Source organism: Sorghum bicolor, chromosome 5 (assembly GCF_000003195.3).
Source record: "Sorghum bicolor cultivar BTx623 chromosome 5, Sorghum_bicolor_NCBIv3, whole genome shotgun sequence".
Taxonomy (NCBI): domain Eukaryota; kingdom Viridiplantae; phylum Streptophyta; class Magnoliopsida; order Poales; family Poaceae; genus Sorghum; species Sorghum bicolor.
In genome coordinates this window covers 3,392,228-3,415,985 of record NC_012874.2, presented here as the reverse complement: position 1 = coordinate 3,415,985, position 23,758 = coordinate 3,392,228, and the positions used below count along the sequence as shown (strand labels likewise).

At 41.3% G+C, this 23,758-nt stretch overlaps 2 protein-coding genes and 1 pseudogene across 2 annotated transcripts; all 3 read left to right on the top strand.

Annotated features, from left to right (window-relative positions):
- LOC8058540 (tetracycline resistance protein, class H) lies at positions 2,591–6,838 on the top strand. The gene is made up of 14 exons (XM_002450235.2): positions 2,591–2,888; positions 3,113–3,224; positions 3,334–3,446; positions 4,359–4,481; positions 4,580–4,752; positions 4,918–4,993; positions 5,075–5,161; positions 5,275–5,355; positions 5,459–5,491; positions 5,650–5,703; positions 5,862–5,903; positions 6,009–6,087; positions 6,255–6,325; positions 6,435–6,838. The coding sequence occupies exons 1-14, from the start codon at positions 2,688–2,690 to the stop codon at positions 6,564–6,566; spliced, it is 1,377 nt and encodes a 458-aa protein (XP_002450280.2). The 5' UTR covers positions 2,591–2,687; the 3' UTR covers positions 6,567–6,838.
- On the top strand, positions 8,784–13,229 carry LOC8058539 (phenolic glucoside malonyltransferase 1). Its single transcript, XM_002450234.2, has 2 exons — positions 8,784–9,570; positions 12,340–13,229. The coding sequence occupies exons 1-2, from the start codon at positions 8,887–8,889 to the stop codon at positions 13,030–13,032; spliced, it is 1,377 nt and encodes a 458-aa protein (XP_002450279.1). The 5' UTR covers positions 8,784–8,886; the 3' UTR covers positions 13,033–13,229.
- Positions 19,836–23,045, top strand: LOC8058538 (annotated as a pseudogene).

The window sequence follows — 23,758 nt, the reverse complement described above, 5'->3', positions numbered from 1 at the left end:
AGAATGTTTGTGCCAGACTACACCTGCGTCCTTTGCAATGGAAGTGAAGACGAGTCACTTTTTCATTTGCTTCTTGACTGCCCTTTTGCAAGGGATTGTTGAGCAATGGTGAATATTACGGTAAACAATCAGTTTGATCCCTTTCAAATCCTGATGGATTTCAAAGAACAGCTTGGGATACCTTTCTTCATGGAAGTCTTGATTCTGATGAGCTGGGCTATTTGGAAAGCAAGAAATGACTTCATCTTTCGACAGATCTTGCCAAATCTGCAAAGTACCAGATCGTTCTTCAGAGATGAGCTTAAGCTCCTAATGCTTAGGATGAAAAGAAGTGTTATCCCCCGCTTTGAACAATGGATTGCCAACTTAGTTTAGCCAGGCCCGTAGTGGTGTTGTCTTTGATTTTTTTTTTTCTAACGTTCTTTGTTTCTTGAGCAGGTCATGTCTTTGACTCTGCTTTTTTTGGTTTCTTGTATTTACTGAACCTTTACTTTTTATATTAATCCATATTCTGTAGGGGTGCAAACCCCTCCAGTTTCTTCAAAAAAAAAATAATGGATCTATGATGCACCACCTTGTTCTTGTCCAGAATTGTTGGTGCTGGGCTTGCGGGATCTATTGGGCCTTGGCAGCTTGGCGCCGGCATTTCTTGAGTGGAGCTTGCTATCGGCCCAGGCACAGTAGCAGAAGATACAGCCACGCTGACAGCATGTTAAGCGAGCGGCGCAGATCAGGATCTGTCATTTTCTTTTGAAAGACCATCATCTGCCATGATTTTTTTTTGGGTGCCCTGTGCAGCTGCTCAGCTTAGGTCGAAGTCCAACACTCCAACATGCAGCTCGATCTATTCACTTTTGCCAAATCTACCAATCATTTAATAATATTTTATATCACAATAAATTGATTAATATTACTTTTAGCCATGACATTTTAGCTAATATTACCTGGATCTTGCAGATGCCGGCCGCTTTCAGACTCAGGCGAAAATTAGACGCAACATCTGATGACTGTAGTAATGCTTGAGACGCAACGACGATGACCAACCTACTCAGGTCCAGATTATTCAACAGGCTAATCATCATCGCAAAGGTTATACGATGAATGCAGCAGCTTGTTGGATTGGATGATGGCCCTTTTCAGCTTTTGACTGGCTCGAAATCTCACCTGCTGCGTTCGTCCCAGGCGTTTGTCGTGTAGAGCCACTAGGGGGAAGCCCGGGCGTTCCCGTCTGCGGCAGGTATGGCGCGCGCCGGCCACGCGCCGGCTGCGGCCGCGCGCGGGCTCCCCCGCTCCCGGCACACGCGCGCGTCGGCATGGGCGGCATGACATGGGTTGCTCGCTGCTGTGGACGGGAGATCGCCGCCGGCCGGATGGCGGATGCTCATTTGGAGCCCCATATATAGAGGGATCGCAATACTCGTCGGTCCTTTTCCTGTCGCTCTTCGATCGATCGGAATACTACTTTATGGGTACCTTACGAGTAGTGATTTTTATTGAGAATTGGTTTACGAAAATACTCTTTTCATTCCAAATTATAAATCATTCTAAGAATCTTCGAAACATTTCAAGTTTAACCAAAATTATAAGAAGAATTAAAAAGATTTATTACAAATAATACTATACTATGAAAATATAATTAATGAACAATGTAATGGTATTTAGTTGGTACCATAAATGTTATTATCTTATCATATAAATTTGGTTAAACTTAAGATTCTTGAAATGACTTATAATTTAGGATGAAGGAAGTATACATTTATTTTGTTACAATAACAATGACACAAGTGGTTAAGTTCAAAGCATGTATAGAAGTACTTATAGATATTTCCTCCGTCGTAATTATAAATTACTTCAACTTTCTTGGAGAGTCAAAGTATCACTAATTTTATCAAAACTATAGAAAGAATTATAAAGGTTTATAATATCAAATAGGTATATTGTAAAAATATAATAAATAAATAGTCTAATTATAGTTATTTGGTATCATAAATATTATTATTTGATTATATAAACTTGGTTAAACTTGAAATCCTTCACACAGAGAGTGAATATCTTTTATTGTGACAAGTGTCGGTAACTTAACAAAATCTACATATATTTTCTTTAATTTGTAAGTGGTTGATTTGACAAGTGTTGAGCCAGAATATATTTTTAAGGACCTTCAGTTTTGTGATGATATTCGCCAAGGTTTTCCAATACAAATCTACATATTTGTCTTGCCTGTCTCCAAACCAAAATATTTTAAAAGTTTTTGATGGCTACTAAGATTCGACCAAAATCTTGTCGTGAACAATATGTTTCATGACTAGAAGGAATGTATCCGTAATCCAATAATATGGCCCAATTAACGAAGCAGAAGATCATCCACAGCGGAGTATCGACTAAACATGACAGCGTGGCATATACAAAGTGCCAGCAAGGCAGCACCCTTCCTTCCTGTGGCATGCCACTTCTCGTAAAAAGAAACAGCAATCACTTTAGCTGACCTCACCTTCTCCTGGAGTGCTGGTGCTGTTTCCTTCTGTCCTTTTTCTAAGTGTGAAATGAAAAAAAAAAAAAAAGGCGCGCAGGGCTGCTTCATATAAAGCACCTGCGATTGGTCCATTGCCAAACGCCTTCTAACTAATCAGCACTCAAGAACCGATCGATCGAGCTGAGCCCAGTATATAGGAGTAGAAAAAAAAATAATGGGTGTCTTCCAACAAGGCGATGCGACGATGAGCGTGATGATGAGGCCGGTGCTGCACCTCATGGTCGGGCTGGTGCTCTACGGCGTCGCCGAGGAGATGACCGTGCCGGCGCTCGTCGACAAGGTCACCGCCGCGCTCTGCCCCGCCGACGACAGGTCTTGCCCGGAGGCTCTCTACCTCACCGGCCTGCAGTCCTCGGTATCCCTTCCTTCCTACTAGTTGTGAATCACTGTCTCTGCATTATTCTGGACGTTTGATGATGTTCTGGACTTCTGGGACAATCGTCAGTGTGTGTTCTTCTTCAGGTTCTTGTTCAATTACTGCTGGTTGCTTCAGTAGGGGCCAAAGCCCCTCCTGTTTCCTCAAAAAAAAAAACTGCTGGTTGAATGTTGTTTCGTCAGTTAATTGCTTGCTGATTGCAGGTTGGAGGGATTTTCAGGACGATAGGGTTCACTCTGATGGGCCAGCTGGCTGATGAGTATGGCCGGAAGCCACTAATCCTTCTCACTGCATCCACTTCCATCATCCCGTTTGGTAATACAGTAGCTAGGAAAACATGTCAATGTGGGCATTTTTGTATGTAGTCCATTGCTCTGCTCTGGATACTAATTCAATGTTGCTGTAATGCTGTCATATGCTGCAGCTGTGCTTGCATGGAACAATTCAAGGACTGCTGTGTATGTCTACCTTGTTCTGCGTACCCTCTCATTCATGATTGGCCAAGGAACCATTTTCTGCCTCGCTATTGCTTACACGGTGAGAATAATAATCCTAGTCTCCTTGTAGGTAAATAACTAAACATGCATCTATATCATTGATTGAACTGCTCCTCCTCGTATTATTTGGCATTTTTCTGGATGTTAAATTATGTCTGGTGGAGTAATATGGTTTTATCCATCAGTAACAAAGTATTAGCATGACATTTTTTTTTAACAAGGGTGCCAATAACTTTTGGATTTGCAACGAATTTCACTCTGCCCAAGAGCCAGAGCAGAGGCCTGGGGCTCTAACCAATCCCAATGGCAGAGGCCAAAAGAAGGCAGGGGCTTTACTGGAATGCTGCCCTCTCACGGCTCAAGCAGACGTGGTCTGACTTGGGGGCCCCAGCTTGACTCGAATCACACTAAAAGCTTTACCTAACTGTATGTCTGCTTAAACTGTAATGAAAGAAAGAAAAGCTCCCCAATTTGCCATGTTCATGCTAGAAAATATTTTTTTGGATAATGGAACAAAGTTCCAGTCTCTACCATTCGGAGATAGTACACAACTGAAGGTTCGGATACAAAATGAAGCCATAAGGCTCACACACCAACAGGAGACGGGGAAAAAAAGTTCAGCCCTGAAAAAAAGCGCAAAAAAACAGAGGAAAGAGCTAAGCCTCAATGCGGTTCCTGAATCTCTAGCCAACTTTCGCAAAGAAAATAAGAGCAAAGTCTCTTATTTTCTGCAGCCTTCCATGAATAAAGGTTGTTCCTCCTATTTTTTTTTGAGTAAGAAGGTTGTTCCTCCTATTATGTTAGGATTATTCATTTGGCATTGCTTTAAGTAATTTGAAACCATAGATATAATAATAAAATGGATGTTATATATTAGGCTACAGTTTTGTTTGGTTTTTTGTCAATAACAGATAGTGATTCAAGAGTTATTAAAAATATTATGCTAAATTAGGCAGATGCAGTTGAACCATCAAGGAGGGCAGCTGCATTTGGCATCATGACTGGAATTTTCTCTGCCGCGCACACTCTGGGGAGTGTGTTTTCAAGGTTCCTGCCTGAGAAGTGGATTTTTGAGGTATCGGTAGTTAATGCTACTTATAGTTGCATCACAATTTCAATTTACTTTCTCTTGCTAACTTTAAATCTCATGGGAGGTTTACTTTAATTTGTTAGGTCTCAGTTGTCCTGTTGATCTGCTCTATCATCTACATGAAAATATATTTGGTTGAGACAGTTCAAAGAGCTTCTACATCTTCTCAGCATTTGTCCATGTCATCTTTGCTTGTCAAGTTACCAAAAGAACGTTGGGAATCTATCAAGGAGAACATTAGCATAGTCAAAAACAGGTAACCCTTGCACACTGAGCATGAATCAAGAAATTCATGTAAAAAATATTCATAAATCATGAAAGTTAATATTGATTGAAATTTACTTTTCTTATTAAAGAATGATTTTGTTTCAGCTTCTGCAAAATGTCATTCCTTTTGATTTCCTGTCTTCCTATGTTGTAGTGAAACACTTAGGAGAATATCATACGCTGCCTTCTTTTATAAATTGGGCATGATTGGCATTAGCGACGTTCTAATGGTAAATGGTTGTCTGACTTATGTTTCTTATGATATATTGTTAAGAAACTATAGGGAACTTTAATTATCTTTTCTTTTTCAGTATTACCTAAAGTCCGTATTCGGCTTTGACAAGGATCAGTTCTCAGAAATTCTAATGGTGGTCGGCGTTGGTTCAATCTTTTCACAGGTGCTCTTTCAAGATTTTATTCTATAGCAACTAAAGTAACATATATATGTTGCATGGCCCGCCAATTGTCAAGTCAATTAATTGTGGATTTATGATATGTTTTCATATTGTAGATTCTGGTCCTCCCCTTTCTTAGCCACATAATTGGTGAAAAAGGCGTCTTATGCATTTCAATACTCGCATCCATTGCTTATGTAAGTTAGAAGTTATTGCACAGAGATTTTGTCCTCTACTTTTACTAGTCTCAGGTTCACTAATTTGATATATTGACCTATTGAATTGGGGAAAAAATTTCAGGCTTTACTTTATGGTGTTGCATGGGCTTCGTGGGTATGTATCCAATCAAATTTACTAAAGCCTTCAACTTATTTATATTTTCATGAACCTCAACTAATTGATACTCTAAGAACACTTATCGCATATTTATGGAGTTACCGCTTGGTATAGTTACAAAAGCTTTGTCCATTTGTCTTCTATCTATCCTGCAGGTTCCGTACTTTAGCTCTTCATTGGGTATCATCTATGTTCTGGCCAAACCAGCAGTAAGTCAATATTCATATTTGCCAAGTTTTCACAGTTCAAAAAATTACTCTAAGGTGCCAGTGTCAGAAAGATTTTTAGAAAAATTATGCCTTTTATATTTTAGTACATTCCAGTGGTATTTGTAAATTTGTTTACATGAAAATATGCAATTCTACAGATATATGCGATCATTTCCGGTGAAGTACTCTCAACTGACCAGGTACACATACAAACCTGGCCTCCCCTGGCTTTATTTACTACTGTACTCCGTAATTCCTAAGTTCCTTACCATAGGCGCCATTGTCTCATTGTATTATCTTTACAGGGAAAAGCGCAAGGTTTTATTGCAACTGTGCAATCTGTAGCTATATTGTTGGCACCACTATTTATGAGTCCACTGACCTGTAAGCAATTGACATTCTTTTATCAACATTTGAAATTATTCATATATTTCTGTGCAACACCCACAATGCTTTTTTTTTGTATTTCTCTCTCTCTCTCTCTCTCTCTCTCTCTCTCTCTCTCTCTCTCTCTCTCTCTCTCTCTCTCAACATTTCCTCCTCTGTTTCAGCTTACTTCATTTCAGAGGAAGCGCCCTTCGATTGCAAAGGTTTCAGCTTTATTGTGGCTAGTTTCTTCTTGGTTAGTCCTCTTCCTCTCAGGGTGATAGAAAATGGCAGTATACATGGGTGCTATTTGGAACTGGAATCAGCACTGATTGTTTTTTCTCAAATTCTGAATATTTTTACAGGTAATCTCCTTTTGTCTTGCTTGGATGCTTAATCCAGGAAACAAGGACAAAGGCACAAAATCTGTCGTTTCAGACAGCCCTGATGAGGAAGCAGCGCAAGCACCACTATTGGCAAAATGGCCTAGACCATGAGTCCACGAAACTGAACTATATAATATACAACCAGAAGGGAACCGAGTGTGCATAAAATTGTAGGATATGTGAATTATAGTAGTAATAACATAGGGCTTGCTTTGTATTATAGTTTATGTACATACACCAGAATGAAAAGTCTGATCACCTATATCAATACCGACAAGTGTGAAGCGATAAATTTGAGGTTATCTATGTGCTAACTCATTATCTAAAAAAGGCTATGTGGTAACTTGGTGCTAAAACCCAGTGTTTTGTGCAAGTGCAATTCAGTCTTCTCTGCTTCAGGCAAATGAATCTTTATATTATGTACCTCATTTGCTGGAAGCTTGGAAGAGCAACACAAATTGGTGATTTAGTAATCGAATGCAGACCAGTATTCATCAGAGTGTCGCTCTGTCAGAACAGAGACTCTTTGAGTTTCTCTTTGTGCTGATAATATCTGAGAGACAGAGTAGGTGAAAGGAAAGGCGTGTCTTTCACCAATGGAGGAAAAGAAAAGCAACTGCTAGTAATAGAGATAGCTCCCTGCACTAGTGGCGACACGCCGACACGCCATGCCGACACGACATGATGAGCTACAGGGCCGCAACGACAACAGGGCATCGACGCCAGGCGCGCCCCAGGCCCAGGAGCAACGTGAAGCCCAGTATATATATATATATATATATCTGTCAGAGAGACTGGTTGTAATAACTTGTAAGGATATGAAATGTGTAATGGCCTCCCTGAGATTGTGGATCTCGGCTCGACGCGCGCTTCGCGTTCCGCTGAAGCAAACTGCCAGTGAGTCGAATCTTTTTCTATCTGCTCCATTTGTACTCCACTATTTTGCATGCTGTGATGTCATATTTTTTACAAACTTAAAAAAGTTGTAATTGTTAAACTGAATATTCAAATTGAATTCTGATTACACCATTATTTTTCTTACAATAGATCTTTTAAAATATTTTCTTTTATTATTGAACAAAAATGATGTTGCAGGTTCAAAAGAGAAGGTTCCACCTTCACAATAAAAATGTTCTTGATTTAGGAAGATAATATTCTAGATCTAAAAGAAAAAAAATAGATTTAAGTGATTGGTACGATAATATCTGTAAAATAAAAAAACAAAAATATAAAATTTATAGACTTAGATAATAAATATCATTAATTACATAAATAGAAAAATAATAAAAAGATAGAACAAAGCATAAAGGAAAAACAAAAATAAAAAAATCAAGTAAAAGAAAGAATGTGAAATAACAAGAAAATATTGATAGAGGTCCAGGTAAAAAAATAAAAACATGAATCAAATAAAAATAGAAAAGAAACAAGAAAATAAACAAACAGAAAAATAAAAATAAAATAAAAGAAGAGAATGAAACATACCTAAACGCTCCGATGGGCATGCGTGCTAGGCTGTTACTCCCGTCGTCTTTATTGGGCCCAGCCAAAAAGCAGAAGCAGTTCAGCCGACAGTTGAAGCCGTCCACGTAAAATATTTGGCGCGCTGCTCGTACAGTGCTTTGGAATGGTACCTTGCAAAATACTAATTTTTATGGGTGCGTTTAATTCTATCTAAAATACCAAAATTTTCTGATGCTAGTGGGGAGAATAGTCATCTTTTTCCCAAAAATATTACATAAAGTCTGTTCGCTTGAGCTTATCTGCCGAATCTCATAGCTATTCAGTAGTGTTTTTCTCTTACAACAAATCAGTGAATAGTACTTTCAGTGCTTACATTTATTGCCTCTTTGCTATTAAATGGCTATCACTTACCTGCATTTATTACCTCTTTACTGTTTATTGGTTGTTTCTTGTCTTTGACTCCTCGTATGCATTTACCCTACGATGGCTAAATACAAACTGGATGTTTTTACTCTACTACTTGATCACTACGCCAAAGACAAAGATGATGAAGATAACTGAACGAAAGGAGTACTAAGGCCTTGTTTAGTTCACCCTAAAACCAAAAACTTTTCAATATTCACTGTCACATCGAATCTTGCGGCATATGCATGGAGCACTAAATATAGACGAAATAAAAATTAATTGTATAGTTTACCTGTAAATCACGAGATGAATCTTTTAAGACTAGTTACTCTATAATTAGACAATGTTTGTCATATAAAAACGAAAGTATTACAGTTCTGGAAAAAAAATTCGGAATTAGCCTAACTAAAAGAAGACAGCCGCGTATATATATAGCCGCCCATTATTGCCTCTCTGTAGTTTAGGTAGTCGCTCGCTCCACTCGAGTCGTTGGCTCGTTGCCTTGTACTAGGCTACTAGCAGCTCGATTGTGCAAGAAAAGCTGATCATCGTCGAGTTGCAGAGCATGCAGCCCGCCGTGCGCACGAGGCGGCGGCGCACCACCACCGTCGTCGTCCCGCTCCCCTCCGCCGTCCGCCGCGTGCCGCTGTCCCCTCTGGACACGCGCTGGGTCGCGCTGCCACCCATGTGCCATGTCTTCTTCTTCCCCGCTGCTGCTGCTCAGGTCCCTTTCTCCGACATCGTCAGCGTCCTCCGCTCCTCACTCGCGGCGGTCCTCCCGGCGTTCCACCCGTTGGCCGGTGAGGTCGCCTACTCGCCACAGCTGGGCACGGTCTCCATCGTCTACGGCGAGGATGATGCGGGCGGCGTTGCGTTCGTCGAGTCTGAGACGGATCTCGACTTCGCCAGGCTCGTCGCGGACCGGGACGACGACGACGACGCGCTTCTGCAGCTCGTGCCGGATATCGCCCAGGAGGAGCTGCCGGCGCCGGTGTTTGCGGCGCAGGTGACGGAGTTCGTCCAAGGGAGCCGGGGAATAGCGCTAGGCGTGGCCTTCAACCACGTCGCCATGGACGGGATCGGCTTCTTTCGGTTCATGGAGATGTGGGGCGCGTCGGCGATGGCTGCCGCCGGTGCCAGCTCTCATGCGACCGAACCACCACTACATGACCGGAGGCTCGTACGCTTCGACGGCGACGAGGAGTTGGCCGGCAGGTTGTTGCGGCAGGTGGCGCCGGACTTGCCCAGGGTGAGCTCACACGGCCTAATTAAATAAACAAAGCATATATAAATAATGCGTACTCGTATACTACTATATATATTATTCCCACTAGTTCTAACTTCGTTCTCGGGCTTCACACGCCTGAAAATGACAACTTTTGGTCAACGGCTGGGGACAATATTAGGGGGCTCGTGCAGTCCGGCCGTTCGTACCAGTGCCACGCGCCGGCAGAGCGCGGGAAAAATAATTTTCGCGGTAATAACAGTAGCTTTGCAGGCGGGAATCATAGAGGCGTACGGCATCAAGCGAAAGTAGATCACATAATGATTTATTTTGCAATAAAAAAGTCATAAATGCTAAACCGGATATCTAAATTAAATTCCGATTGCACCATCGTATTTTTTGTAATAAATCCTTCGAAACAAGATCCCACATGAATATATTTAGATAATTTTTTATTAATAAATATTTATCCTATAAAGATAGAACATTTCTCTTAGAACATCTTATATATATATCACGTGAACATCATCAAATATACTATAAAACATCACTGACTACATTATAGAACATTGCAATATATATAGTATGTGAACATCACTAAATATATCATAGAACATCATACTTATACTAATTGAACATCACAAAAGACATCATTGCACATTACTTGTATACTACATGAACATCACATGGAAATTTTTTAATTATTCTAAAGTATATTATAGAACATCACATGTATACTAAGTGAACATCACACAAAACATTATAGAACATTACATGTATATTACATAAAGATCACATGTATTCTATGCGAACAAGAAAAAATCATATACGAAACATAACACTAGAACATTAAATATATACCACATAGAAAGAAAAAAATAAAAAATAAAGTTATTAAAGCAAATAGTTAGAGTAAAACAACAAAAAAAATACACACACAACACATAATTAACAAATGATGAAACAAATAAGAAGAAAAGGACAGAAAAGAAAACAAAACAAAAAGAAATAAAAGAAACATGAAAATAATAAAAAATAATAAAAATCACATAAAACAAAAAAGAATATAAATAAAAAAATGAAGCACAAAAAGGAAAAAAAAAGAAAAGAAAATGAAAAGACAAAAAAGAAGAATAAGAAAAAATAAACTAACATAAAAATCACATAAAACAAAATAAAATATAAATAATAAATAAAGCACGAAATAGAAAAATAAAAGGAATAGAAAATAAAAGAAAAATAAAATAAAAGAAAAAAGAAAAGAAAATGAAATGAAAAGAAAAAAGAAAAGAAAAGAAAAAAAACATACCACCTAATAAAATATACACGTACCTGCTGCACTAGCTCGTGCACTGGGCCGCACGTGGGCCTCTCTGCAGCGGCAGCAGCGCCGTAGAAGCCAGCAACGTGCAAAATTAGCGCGGGCTCCCGTTCGGCGCACGCGTTCCGTCCGGCCGTTCGGACCGGATGAATCCCGACAATATTAGGGAACATAAAAACCGGTTGAATGCATCAACTTTCTCTTGTTTTCTATGTTTTCTCCTGTAAATGGGACTTGGCGATGCAACCTCAAACTACGTTGGATTAGACTTTGTAGAGTCATTTTCATTCTCAAGTCGTTGCTCTATTCTTTTCCTATTAGTTGTCAGTTTGTCACTAGTCCATCATCAACCCGTGCTCTCGCACAGGAGGAGATATAAATGTTATGTACTGTTTAATATAATCTTTTCATTTCAAATTATGAGGGTATTGATATTCCTAGATATATTGTTTTTTACCAGCGACGGAGCCAACGGTGGGGCTGGTGGGGCTCCAGCCCCCCTACGGCCGTAGAACCCACGTAGCCCCCCTTAGCCCCTCATATAATTTTTTATCATTGATGCTCTATAAGAAGGGGCTGAAGTTATCTTAAGGTACCAGAAGCCTCCCCTAAATATTTTTCTAGATTCGTCACTGTTTTTTACTATGTAATATCTAAGTGTATAGCAAAAGCTATGTATTTAGAGAACTCAAACGTCTATTAATCAAGAGAGCACATATAACTAATAAAAAGTTACTTTTACTAAATTGTAAGTTTTTATTTGTTTATTTTCTAACATAATAGACATAATGGATACTTTGTAGTCTACATCTAGTTATCATAAACTCATTAGTTACTATTTTTGAAAGGAGCTTTCATAATTTTTCCTTTGCATGACACCTCTATATATTTTAAATATGAAATTACTTTGAAACCTTACCGTTAATTATGATGGCTCTTGTTGCATCATGTATATTCGGAAGTCATGAATATAAATTTTGATTTTTCAAATTTTATTCTTATTGTTTGCTATAGAATTTTTCTCTCTCTCCTCAAGTTAAGTTAAAACTCTTGTGCTTACTGTATTTTTCATTAACTCTTCTTTTTGCACTTCTTAAAATAAGGATTTTAGGTCATAGAGTATATTCTTTAATACTTCAATAGCATAAGCCTTTATTTGAGATATGCATCATATCGCTTAAGATAAGTCATAGAGCTTGAAGTGAGATTTAGCGCTAATCTCAAGAGAATTTTAATACTTAAACCTTATAATGCTTGACCTTTTACTCTAAAGTATTTTTAAAGGGCTATAAAATATAACCACTAGTGGTCTCCCACATTCTTAAGATGGTTGAATTTTCCTATCAAGGAAATATTTGTAGTTATGGTTGTACTATCAATATAAAAATATCAAATAATTTAATTAAAATACATAAACATATCTTACATTATATATATAATTAAAATACACAAACGCATTTGATAACATGCAGATTGTGCCGAAACAACCTGGTTGCACGCCCCAACACCAGCTCCTACTCAGCCGGCGAACATTCACCTTCTCCGCACAGGCGCTGCGGCGTCTGAAGCAGCGGCTCACCGCCACCAGACCGGAGTTCGCCGGAGCGGCGCCGCCATCCACCTTCGCCACGCTGGCAGCGCACGGCTGGGTCTGCTTGGCTCTTGCCAGCGGTTTCACCGACGCCGCCCCGGTGTTTGCAGTCTTCGCCTCCGACTGCCGCGCCCACATGTCACCGCCGGTGCCGGACGCCTACGTAGGCAACTGTGTGGCTTCGTGCGTGGTCGCGCTGAGCGGGGAGGAGCTCACCGGAGCAGACGGGCCTGCGGTGGCGTTCATGGCCATCAGGGACGCCGTCACGGCGGCGAAGCAGCAGGACCCCCTTGTGGATGTCAGCAGTTTGATCACCAAGATCAGAGCCATTCCGCCGGGCCGCAGGGTCCTCGTGGCGGGGTCGCCATGGTTTCCGGCGTACGCGGTGGATTTCGGGTTTGGGAAGCCGGAGAGGGTGGAGAGGGCGTCCTTGCACCAGGACGGCATGATGGCTGTCTACGCTGGGAAGGAGACTGGCTCGGTGCAGGTTTCTGTGGCCATTGCAGCGGAAAAGATGCAGGCATTCGAGAGGATGTTCGCAGTTAAGTCGAGAAGCAATATGTCGAGGCTTTGAGCATGGAAGTTGCAAGAAGGAAGTGAAATAGGCAATGCTGAACTGCATGCCTGATTAACGTTTGAATGTTTGTAAGTATTTATGGGCCATCACTTTCATGGATCATTATTGGCGCTTGGGCAACAAAGCAGAATGCGAAACATTGCATGGTACAAGATTTAGAAAATACATCTGTTTTTTTATATATAAATAATGGACATCACACCTCTTCGACTTTAGGATCTGTATATGGATATTGTTAATGGGCGCCGCTGGGAAGAGGATCATGCGGCTCACAAGAGCGGATGGTGAAATGCGCCTCCTTGCTAGAGGAGAAGGCGCCTCCTTGGTGGGGCCATGAGCTGCTTCAATCATAATGCAATTAAGGATGGGGATGGTGCTTCAAATGGATACTCACGCTTAATGAACTAAATGAAAAAAATGAGAAAAAAATTGTCTATTTAGTTTATTAAGTTATACTAGAGAAGAACCACGGATACCCATTTGGGACACCATCCCTATCCATAGTTGCAATTATATTGAGACGAGGAAGAAGGGAAGATGCCAGGTGTACATGCATTTCTCCTCGGGGAGTTAGTGCCACTCTTCAAGTTGCAATGCCACAAACGACAGAAAAAAGAAATTGTAGCAACAACAACGAGTCAAAGATAAGAGGTAATAGATTGAAGAAAAAAGAAGTTGTAGCAACAACGGCGAGTCAAAGATAAGAGGTTATAGATTGAGTAGAACAAACCAGTTATACGAAGTGTGATGGGTGGGAGAGAGCGTGGAAGAGGAGCGTGCGGCTCACAACAGCGGATGGTGAAATGCGACTAAGAAGAGCAAGGGCAAAGAGCAGAGTGCGAGGGTGGTGGTGTGCAATGGTATTACGAGTGGAGACGATTGTGTGCGATGGTATTATAAGGGTGGTGTGTGAGGGCTTAGTGGGTGTAAGCAGAGGCGCCCGAAGGGCACGATAGCGGAGAAGCAGAGCGAAGTGCCATGTAGTAAATATTTCCAAACGTGCTCGCACAACACTACATGGCCCTAGCCCGGTTGGACACGGCACGCCTCGGCACAGCCCGACAGGCACGGTATGTGAAGCGTGTCGTGCCGTGTCGTGCCACCATGCCGCAATGCTAGCCCAGACATGGCCCTAAGGATTCTAAGCCGTGCCGGCACACGAGCCCAGCGTGCCCGTGGCCTTGGCACTGATTCCTCAAAAACACTCATTCAATTTATAATTCTACATAGATAACTTCTAAGTCATCAAAATCATCACAGAATTCAAGGGAAAAACAGCAAGCAAAGAACACAGGCAAGTTGTGAAACTAAAACTAATTAAAAAAAGAAGCTGTGCAATGGCTGCGTCATTAAAAACCTGTTTAGGTAAAACTTACCCTTGTGAGAAATCCTAAAGAAAAAAAGAGTACAGCTAGCTCTAAATATTGTTCATAGGTTCATTACATCCGCAGCTCGTCGTTCTGCGAGTGATCAAACTCCCCTTCATCATGGACGCATGAGCCAGGGGCCATACTAGCCCGAGCCGTCTCCGGTTCCTCGACAGCTGCATTCAAGAATAGAAACAGTGTTAGGGATTAGGCATTAATGAGAATGATGGACAGAAGACAGAAGGGATTAGGGTTAGGGTTTGCACTTACCTCTAGAGCCGGAGCGCCGGAAACGACAACAGGATGCACACCCCTGGTACCTTAACGGAGACTGGAGCCTCGGAGGTGGCAGCGGCCGGCGATGAGAACGACGGACAGAAGACGGAGAGGAGTCGGGGATGCCAAGAACGATTTTCAATTGACTCTCAGGGATGAAGAACAAGGGAGCAGATGGAGATTGATGGCGAGAACCAGCGCATCTGAGAGAGAAGAGAGAGATTGAGAGAGGGAAGGGAAACCAGGGAGATTGAGGACGGAATCCACTGGATCTGATGACCCCTTACCCGCCGGAGAACGCCATGGACACGACGGAGCAGGGGAATGAGTCGATTGTAGGCAATTTAAGAATGGATAAGTCACCTAGGTTGGAGACCCTTGGTTACCTCTCTATTTCTTTTGTTCTTACCCTTTCTAGTTCCTTAGCTCCTTTTTCCAGTTTCAAAAAAAAACTCCTTTTTCTTTTCCCTATAATCCTGTTTCCTGTGCAACAACTTTTGGTCCTTTTTTATAATAAATTTCCTATTCCCTAATAAGATATTTTGAATCTAGATTCTCTTAAGAAATGTTTCGAGAGCAAAATCACCCCGTGATACTATTCAGATATTATAGGCTAAATTATAATTCATAATAAAAAATCTGAAATAATTGTATAAATAAAAAACATATTAAAAAGAATCCATTTTTATAGTTAAAGAAGAACTTAATTACTAGTCATTTTAACTTGTTGCGCTAAAAAAGAATTATAACTAGAAAAAATAAAACTAATAGCACATATGAGAAGCAAGGGAAACGAAATAGAACCAGTGCAAAACCACATCTTGGTTGATTCAGGAGCCTAGACAAAATACATGAAACGTCTCTCAGCTGAAATGTTTTGCTCGTAAACCGTATAGCACCGTTCCACACGATTCTGAGGACAATTAGAATCGATTCGATCAGCTACATGGCTCCTATGTCTACACAGTAACACAGGAACCAAGATATATAGAGATGTGATAGGTATATGATGGAGAAAAAAGATATATATGATTGGCAAAATTTTATCTTGATAAAACTATCTATTGTAAATAAAGCTTTTACTAGCAAAAATGCCCGTGCGTTGCAACAGAAGAAAAATTATAAAATGTTCACAAGAAACAACCATGAGAATGATAGATGACATCAATGGCACCCATAATATAAGTTAATGTTGGTGATAATCCTATTATGCCTGTATCAGATTAAAATACAACCACCTAGCTAATTATCCACGTCTCATCCATAACCAGCAAATTAAAACAACACTGAGTTTTGGTCATCACAGAGTACAAGTCCATCTATAATTATACTACAACATATTCTACTCCTAAGTAATATATGTACAACAATGCCACCTACTTATGAACACAAATGATACAAATTACCTTATCGTTCTACCATTTACTGGAGTGCCCTTCTCTAGATGTGTACCAGTCCATAAGAGATTATGTATCATCTCCTCCCTATGTTTTTATGCCGAGGCCAGAGCTTTATATGTCATGACTTGTGGGCTTGTGGCCGTTCCATGGATTCAACCACATGCAAAAGGTTGCGCATCTATTCCAAAACTGTGTGTCATGACATTTCCGTGCATTGGGAGTTAATCTTCAAATGTGGAGGAAATTTACTTCTAAAATCATACAACATTTGAATGAAACAATTGTTCTTGTTAGCAGAGAACAAGAAACTAACAGCTGTAATGAAAGCTGAGGAATCTTCTCCTGCTGTAGGATGGATAACATCGGCACCAAAAATGATTGTTGGCTTAAGACAAAAGGTATTTTATTAGGCACAAAGGCTCGCTCAAGCACTGTATTTTTGCCCTCAAACCTGATAAAGCATAGAATAAATTTCAATTTCCATATAACAACCGAAGCACAGATTTTTCAAGGATGCACATACCATCAGTAACATCTGGAAGAATCACAATAAGTTGCTGCGAATTAGGAGCCTTCATGTGAACATCCCTTAAAGCAGCTTCTATGTGATTGGGTGAGGCGAACACACCGGCCTTGGATTGAAATCTTGAAATAATTGACATCAAATATGGGTTGACTGTGTAGAAATCACAAATATGCAAATATGGGTGGAGTCAATTATGTAAGGAGCACAAAAAAACTAACTTCCAATCAAGCATTAAGAGATAAACATAATATGTTTCTTGCATACATAAGAAACATAAACCATGGATTTCAGCAAATAAAAACCTGGACAAAATCGAGCAAGATGACAACAAATTTCATATATGGGCGCTAGAAGTGCAATGCATACATTAGGTATGCAAGTTGTCTGGTAAATAAATTTAGAATCGCAAGCTGTCATTCACTCATCTGAATGTTTATTCTTCTTCTTGTTTGATAAACATGCTAAAATTCATCCATAATTGCTAGTTAATTGGGTCAATTAGTATTCGTGCAGAGTTGCATACTAAATTTTTCAGTCATATGCACGGAGTCATATCCACAGAGTCCATACAAAAATTTTCAACTTGCAAGCCTTACAGTTTAGTAATAACAAGAATATATAACTTGGTTCTGACATATCACAATTTGAAAACCCAGCTAAGATCCACAATAAAAGATGAAAGGCACAGAACAAATTTACCTGTTCTTCTCTAAAAACTTTTTCCCCATGGAAGTTGCTTCTCCTCGAATTCGTCTTTCGATTCCCTGTTGTCAATTCCAATCTGTCGAGATCAAGATTAAAACTTGGCAAGATTGGGTTCAGGATGCAGAGACTTCGCTGTGCACAAAGATTAATATTTTTAACAAGATTTGTGGGCTATTATATAAGGAGAATAAGAAGGCAAAAGAGAGAAACCTGTAGCGAACACATTATTATGGAAAAAATAGAGAAGTTTGGGTCGAACATGAGTTCATGTCGAACTTACCATGGAGACCAGCGCTGGTGTTCCAATCCGAGCTGCTGGTTGGCTGGATCCTCTTATGGCACTACCTCCACCGCCGTAGGAGACCAGCGCCCGTGGCCACCACGTCGGCGGCGTCATTGTCTTCTCGAAAGAACGTGGTGATGGCATCTGTCGGGAGGTGGACGTGGCCCTACACATGGATGGGATTTGCGCTGGTGCGAGAATCCAGTGTGCGATGTCCGGCAAGTGGCGGCGACGCCACCAAGGCGAGGGAGACGGCTAGGAGAGGGACGACGAGCGCCAGAAGCCGGCCGTCGGGAGGCCGAGATGGTCGTGGTCGCACTTTCGTCGACACTGCGTGTTGTGCCGGCGCGAGAGAAAGATGTGGCAGTGCCTCGACAGCGTGGGGAGCTCGGGCTGCGAACGATGAGCTCCGACTGCCGAGAGTCATGCATGGTAGCAGTGACACGCAGGAGGAGAGCGGCTCCAGGGAAGCGGCGGGGGGTGGATTAGCAGCGTTGCAGCAGATGGGAGGAGCGACGGAAACGATGCGTGGAGACGATGTTTTTTTTATCGGGGCGACGGAGCGACCTGAATGGGCTAGACGTGAGAGAGTGAAGCGGACAGTTGGATCCAATTGAATGGGCTGGATGAAAAAACATCAGAAAATTTGTTTTTTATTATTAAGGATAGATAAAAAAATAAAGAATAAACATACTCCTTATTTGAATATAACCGAGGGGGACGGAGGGGGGAGGCAGAAGATTTCTGCGCGCAGACCGAAATTTTTGTAATTATGTAGTAGGGAAAGATATATATAGTGTCTACATGTATATAGCTTCTAGGTTAGGACTACCTTTAGTGCGCTAAATTGGCTAAACGGAGGAGACTTGAAACATTTTTTTTGGGACTTAGCACCTGGTATTTGCTAAGCAGTTTAGTATGCAGACGGGCTGAAATTAACATGGGCTTCTCAAGATTCCATCACACGGAGGCCCAAAAGGCCAAACAGTGTCGCCGAAGCCTGACGTTCTCCACGGCGGCTCGCCGGCTCCTCTACTTCTCCCCTGAAAACAGAGTTGTCGGCGGCCGCTGTTGTCTAAGGAAGCCCCGGCGATGTGGTCGGACGGAGGGCATCGACCGGCTCGCGGACGGCGCGCAGTGCAGCTTCTTGGAGTGGCAGCAAGCCAGCAACCGCCGGTGAGTTGAGCAGTGGAGGCCGCTCGGCCTGGGGCTGGGGGCCGTCGCCCGCTTCGGTGTTAGCATGGCACTGGTTGCCTCATGCGGGCCGGCGGCGACGGCTAGCTGCTGCTGGGCGTGGATGGCGGCGGGTACCGGTACCTGATGCGTGGTGTTGCCGAAGTTGGTGACACCATGTCCGAGCAGGAGTGGAAACCAGGCAAGTTTTATGCGTGCAAATTGATTGAATGGATGAAACCGTGACAAGATAGGTAGACAGAAATTGGAACCTACAGTTCGTGAAATTTCGTCGATTCCGTGTTTATGTGCATTCACTGGCTTCTCTCCTCCTGCGTAATGAGGCCTTGTTTAGTTCATTCTAAAATTTAAAAACTTTTCAAGATTTTTTGGCCTTGTTCAGTTCATGAAAATTTTTAATTTTGACTAATGTAGTATTTTTATTTATATTTGACAAATTTTATCTAATTATAGACTAACTAAGCTCAAAAGATTTGTCTCGTAAATTACAGATAAATTATGTAATTAGATTTTGTTTTTATCTATATTTAATACTTTATGCATGTGTACAAAAATTCGATGTGACGGGAAACTTAAAAATTTTTGGAAAATTTTGGGAATTGAACAAGGCCTTTGTTACATCGAATTTTACGACAAATACAAGAATTAAATATAGATAAAAAATAATTAATAGTAGATGGATCATTGATGGATCTGATAAATGATCCACCGTTCCCTTTCCATGTGCACGGGCCATCGATCTGAATCTGATTTGCTGGTTTGCGAGGAATAGATGGATCAATCACACAGGCTACTCTGCTGGTTCCTCTGGACTCTGGTTCTTCTTCCCTTCAGCTGTTGGCCTGTTGCCTGTTGTCGGCCTGGCGTGTGAGTATGCTGCGCTGTCAGCCGTGTTGAAGCATTCAACAAACCGTTTTGTTGTAAAAAAACACAAAAAAACAAAAAAAAACCGCTTTTATTATTTTTTTTAGAAAAAAGACATTCAACAAACTCCTGCTGCGTTATTTGGACTTTGACTATTCAACTTTGTGCTGCTAGACTATCCAACTCTAGTGTGATGCTCTGAGTCCTGTAGATTGCGGACTATTGGGGGAAAAAAGGGTCCATCGCTGAGACCTCCCCAATCCCCATAGCCTGCTCCTGCTCATAGAGATCTTGCAAACTTGATTTCATCAGAAAGAACTAAGAAGAGTACCTCGGCTTCAAAACCTGAGCTGATTGCAGGTGTTTCTCAATGGAAGTTCGCCTTGCAAGCTTCGGAACTAAGGTAACTAAGATCTCATCTTTCTAACAAGCATGATGGATAAACAATGGATGGCACAGATCGATGGGCAGGCAACTGCTCTACAGAAGCATCAATCTGTTGCTACATTTGGTGATTCTTGTAGGACAGGACTATCATTTTCTTTTCATATTGTATATCCTTTGACAGACATAGTTTTTTCTTGTTTCTGCAAAATTTGCACTCCTCATTGTGATTTTTCTGTGTCTTTCAGCTGTTAAACATGATAGAGATTATAGCAAAGTCTGGCCTTTGACACTCCAAATAATTCATACAAACTAGCAGGAATTCGTTATTAGTCTTTCATTACATCCCAGAATCATCAAGTTGTGCATCCAACTGCAAGGTTTTTTCTTGATCATAAAGTACGAAATCATGGCCATGCAATACTTCAACATCTTGGTGACCTTCTTTTTATTGCTTGGCTTCCCTTTTCACCCAACTGTTGATGGCCAGCTCTCTACTATAGCTCCCCCACAATCTTGGGAAATTAGCGGTATGCGAGACACTAATGGAGAAGACACTACTAGTATGACACCTGTCCTTGTAAATAGTACAGAATTATATAGGACCATGTTTGGCTTCTACACCACAGATGGAGGACATTCGTTTATCCTGTCTGTACAGTTTTTGGGAGCCCAAGCTCAAGTCATCTGGTCTGCCAACCCTGATAATCCAGTAAGCCGCAACGCCATCTTGAATTTCACCAGAGAAGGAGACTTGCTCCTACATGAAGCTGATGGCGCAATAATATGGGCCACAGATACAAACAGCTTGTCAGTTGCAGGCATGAAACTGGATGATTTAGGAAACCTTGTGCTCTTCAATCAGAATAACACCACTGTGTGGCAGTCCTTCGACCACCCAACTGACACTTTGGTCTTGGGGCAATCACTTTGCAGGGGAAATAACCTCAGTGCAAAAACCTTAAGCACAAAATGGCCAGGTTCGAGGGTTTATCTTTCTGCAGAGTTGGATGGGCTGCAATACTCTTTCAAACCAGCAGCCTACACACAGTTATTCCAAGCTACTACAACATCAACCAATGCAACACCAACTTGTTATGCATTTGTCAATGGCAGCTTTGGGTTCCCATATAAGATCTTCTCAATACCGTTAGCAGAATCAGTGCAGTTGATGAGGTTAGAGTCCGATGGGCATTTGAGGGTTTATGAGATGGGCATACCTCACTTAGAACTGCGTATGGTGCTTGATGTATTAAGCTCTGTCATGAACTTTTGTGATTACCCAGTGGCCTGTGGTGATTATGGTGTTTGCAGTTATGGACAATGTTCTTGTCCTAGTTCCAACTATTTAGGCTCCAAAGTGAACGGCATCCAGATGCTGGGTGCATACCCTTAGCAAGCATCTCCTGCGACGATATGCCTGACCACAAGCTAATACCACTCAACAATGTCTCTTACTTCAGTTACACCACGTTCCAGTCATTAGCCACTCGAGTCAGCTCTGAAGATTTCTGCCTGCATTCTTGCTTATTGGATTGCTCCTGCAGAGTAGTTCTTTTTCAGCGTTCGAGTTACAGTGACGATGATGCTGGTAACTGCTTGCTGCTATCAGAGCAGAACCTAATTTTGTTTGCAGATGGTTCATCAAATGATCTTTTGGCACTGTTCAAGATACAAGACAAGCACTCAGTAAAAAGGAGGAACATTACTATTGGCTCCACAATTGCAGGTTTTTCCATTACATCAATTTTCATTTCTGCTGTCATTTGGAAAAAATGCAAGAAAGACGAGGAACCCCTGTTTGATGGCATACCAGGGATACCAAAGCGTTTCTCCTTTCATGAGTTGAAGGTCGCTACCAGCAACTTCTCTATCAAGCTTGGAGCTGGTGGTTTTGGGTCGGTTTTCAAAGGCACAATAGGCAAGGAAACCATTGCTGTCAAACGCTTAGAGGGTGTCCATCAAGGAATGGAAGAGTTCTTAGCGGAGGTCAAGACAATTGGGAGAATCCATCAGCTTAATCTGGTCAGGTTGGTAGGATTTTGTGCAGAGAAATCACATAGGCTCCTTGTCTATGAGTACTTATCCAATGGCTCATTGGATAAATGGATCTTTCACACAAGTTTAGTTTTCACTCTGTCATGGAAAACCAGACGTAATATCATATTGGCCATTGCTAGGGGTTTGTCTTACCTCCATGAAGAATGTGAAGAAAAGATTGCTCATTTAGATATCAAGCCACAGAACATTCTCCTAGATAACAAATTCAATGCAAAGCTCTCAGATTTTGGGCTCTCCAAAATGATCAACAGGGACCAGAGCAAAGTTATGACTCGAATGCGAGGAACGCGTGGATATCTAGCACCTGAGTGGCTTGGATCAACAATCACTGAAAAAGCAGACATCTACAGCTTTGGGATCGTGATGATCGAAATAATCTGTGGTCGGCAAAACCTGGATGAATCCCAGCCAGAGCAGAGCATCCACTTGATAAGTCTGCTCCAGGAAAAGGCGCAGTCTGGCCAGCTATTTGATTTGGTGGACAGTAGCAGCGATGACATGAAATCCAATGTCGAGGATATCATGCAAACGATGAAGCTTGCAATGTGGTGCTTGCAGGTTGATAGCAGCAGAAGGCCCTTGATGTCAACAGTTGCCAAGGTGCTGGAAGGAGCGGTGAGCATGGAGGCCACACCTGACTGCATTTTTGTCCCCAATTTTGCTTCATTTAATACTGACGTGACAGGATCAACTTCCTCCTATGTACCATCTGAGTCACAATTATCAGGGCCTAGGTGATCAAATAACTGTTTGCGATTGCTTCAGTTGCCTATTTTGATTTCAATGCAGCATCTGAGGAAATTAAGATCTATCTGGCCCCTCTTTGGAACACACTGAGTTTCATGTATTTATTTATTTTCAATCGGCTTTAGCTTTGGCGTTCACCAACGTACAAGGCGTTCTATGCTTGGGAACAATGTTAAGACATAAGACATAATCTTATAATGCAATAAGAGCAAATACATTGGTGTCGCCTTATAGGTGGTCTCATATATTTTCATTCATAATTCCTTAATTGCACATGTAAAATAGAATATTTGGGCAGTGATTAGTACAAGTATTTGAGTGACGTAGTCTTACCTTTGATCATGGAGCATTATACTTGAGTTGTGAACCGAGTGAACTTCAGCTGGCTGTCCTTCAAGATCTCAGTCCACAAAACTGACCCAGGTCCCAACTCATTCCCAAACTAGCTAGATCGTGTGCAAAGGAATTACAAGACCTCGGGATCTTATAGACATTTAAGCAATTAAAACTCTCCTGAAGGAAGCTACGAATCTCTAAAAACAAACCGCCACCAACTGAAAAATCACAAGCTGTGGAAGTGATTGCCTCCTTTAACTGGGAGGAGTCTGTCTCCATTATCACCTGGGAGGTGCCGAAGTCTGTCTCCATTATCATCTAGTATCCAGTCGGATTCCTTTTCTGCAAATATTTTGTTTGAAAGCTAAGCTTGTTGAAGTAGGGTATGTGTATGCTCTTAATTAAATGAAAATATTTGAATTTGAAGAAATTTGAGTTCAATTTGTCTATTTGAAGGCCATAATGTTATAATAGCAAAGTGTTAATGTTTTGAGAGTCGTTATAGCGAAGCAGATATTTAGAATCCTATTATAGCGAAACCCACACGTTTGGGATCCTATAATAGCAAATCTCTCGTTTA